Source organism: Sphaeroforma arctica, assembly GCF_001186125.1.
Source record: "Sphaeroforma arctica JP610 unplaced genomic scaffold supercont1.1342, whole genome shotgun sequence".
In the NCBI taxonomy this organism is placed as follows: Eukaryota; class Ichthyosporea; order Ichthyophonida; genus Sphaeroforma; species Sphaeroforma arctica.
Window position 1 is genome coordinate 14314 of NW_014039216.1, and position 2548 is coordinate 16861.

General features: G+C 47.8%; 1 protein-coding gene across 1 annotated transcript in view; it reads right to left on the reverse strand.

Annotated features, from left to right (window-relative positions):
• Window positions 1-2457, reverse strand: part of SARC_10669 (hypothetical protein) — a gene marked incomplete at both ends in the record, with an annotated part of 4944 nt that extends 2487 nt beyond the window's left edge. Inside the window, 4 exons of the mRNA XM_014295282.1 lie at window positions 181-445; window positions 846-949; window positions 1305-1410; window positions 2298-2457. Of these exons, the coding sequence (XP_014150757.1) occupies window positions 181-445; window positions 846-949; window positions 1305-1410; window positions 2298-2457 (635 nt within the window). The remainder of the gene's footprint in view (window positions 1-180; window positions 446-845; window positions 950-1304; window positions 1411-2297) is intronic.
• Between the last annotated feature and the right edge of the window lie 91 nt (window positions 2458-2548).

Here is a 2548-nt window from a genome sequence, read left to right on the forward strand (position 1 = left end):
ACAATGACGCATGCACACATACAATGACACACGCACACATACAATGACGCATGCACACATACAATGACGCATGCACACATACAATGACGCATGCACACATACAATGACGCATGCACACAAACAACAACGCATGCACACAAACAATGACACATGCACACATACAATGATGCATGCACACACCTGGGTATAGATGGTAAGTGGTCCGGTGGTCATGATGATTGTGAGTGGCTGTCCCGCTGTCAGTGCAAACACAGCCCCACAGATAGCCTGTGAGAACAGCGTCTCCATAACGCCTATCTTGCCGTCGGTGTTGGTATCGTTCAAGGCTCCGAAGGAGATGGAGGGCATGATAATCGAGAAGTACATGAACACCGTGGCCGATAGGTAGGTGATCATAGTACGATTGTTCCATGGCACCACCCCGTCAGTCCAGTCGGAGAGATACCTGTGCGCATGGGCATGGGCATGGGCGTGCACGTGTGTGATGTGAGGATAGAGCTCGAATGAATGCCTGGGGGTGGGTTGATATGTGTGTGACTGGGGTTGTAGCTGAGCTTTGATGCGACGTGTGTGTGTATGAATGTCTGACTACTGATGTCAGTGAAGAGACCGGTATTGGTGTGTGGGTGGTAAGTGGTGCGGCTGATAAGGTCGTACCATGCATTACCACTACCCGGCCGGCCTTTCGGTGAGGTGTCTGTACATATGCACTATAAGTGCGTGGTGAGTGGTTAGTTTAGATGACTGCGAGTAGGCATATACCTTAACATACCCTTGGGCATGCGTACATATAGAAGGACGTGCACGTCCAAGGAAAGAACATAAACATAAAGATACCATCGTACCAGGGCAGTTTCCGCTTGATATCGGCAAGCAATCCTCCCCCGAACTTGCCTGTCTTAACCAACATCGGGTCGATCTCACCTGGTTCCTCTCCACCGGCACTACGCTGCAATAGAACCAACAACATACAAATGAGACAGTACAACCAACAACATGCAAATGAGACAATACAATCAGCAACATGCAAATCAGTGCACCAACCACTTTCTGAGGCGCATCTCATTCTCATTCTCATTTTCATTCTCTGAGGGTACGACACTACCAACTCCCACTGCAATGATACAAATGGTGCGTTTTGCCGGGGCGGTCCCTTTGCAACCAGAAAACAAGCGTAGACGCACTTTGAAGTTCGGTACTACTAAGCACATCACCTCACTCACGCTAGTGCCATAGATATCATTGTTCTACTGCTAACTCGCACGCATCAAATGTTACTCAATCAAATGTTACTATGGACCTACCCGACGACGTTTCACCTCCTTGTTCTGCTCCACAAACGCTTTCACGCCTTCCTGGATGTCTTTTGCGTCCGTTGCATCCAGCGCCGATGCGAAGAAGGTCTCATTACTAGTGGGGCGGACGATGGTGCGTGGTGTATTTAGATACAGGCATGTGAAGAGATAGGGTGTGGTCTACGATACATATCAGCGGAGGATAGGGACGATGGTGCGTGGTGTATTTAGATACAGGCATGTGAAGAGAAAGGGTGTGGTCTACTATACATATCAGCGGAGGATAGGGACGATGTTGCGTGGTGTATTTAGATACAGGCATGTGAAGCGAAAGGGTGTGGTCTACTATACATATCAGCGGAGGATAGGGACGATGGTGCGTGGTGTATTTAGATACAGGCATGTAAAGAGAAAGGGTGTGGTCTACTATACATATCAGCGGAGGATAGAGACGATGGTGCGATGTCACGCGTCGCCTACGCGAGATCACGCGTCACGTAGGAGAAGCGTGATAACTTTAAGTCCTGAGAGACTATAACTCTGGTTGTAGGGTTTAGGGTTTTACTTGAAGTCCTATGAGAGTATAACTCTAGTTATAGGAATAAAGATTTTTCTTTAAAGTCTTGCGAGTTTATAATTTTAGTAGCAAATCTAAGTCTCGTCCGATCTCCGCCAGGCGATCGAATACCTAAAGGTGGGCAGAGGCTAGGTGGTCATATGCTAGGTAGGCAGAGGCTAGGTGGGCGGAGGCTAGGTGGGCAGAGGCCATTCGTTGTATGCGAGACTCGATAGTTCGTTGAAGCTACCAATCAGAGTACGCGATGTCAATTAAATATCTAGCAATGTGGATATACAACCACCGACAAGTTCCCGAACAAGCACTCGTACACGGTAATTGTGTCGCCGCTTTCTTCTTCCGAGTATTCGCACACGAACATCAACCTTGTACCACGAAGCACTTGACTGTTTGGAGTTGTATAACACAACTGATACTATACTTACCTCAGCAGTGACGCAAAGTTGCGAGCGTTTTCCCATGCGCCTTTGGTCTCCTTTAGGTCGTGCGATGGCCCCAAGACAATGCACACAAATTGCGTCACACTCTCATTCACCGCACCCAGGTTCGCTGCACTGGACAGTCGCCCAAACGCAGTTACTACCTGCAGAATATAAATAATAAGGCGAAGATTATGATGCAGATTACAACCGTTGTTTATATACTTCTTGATGTATAGGCATATCAACAGACATAA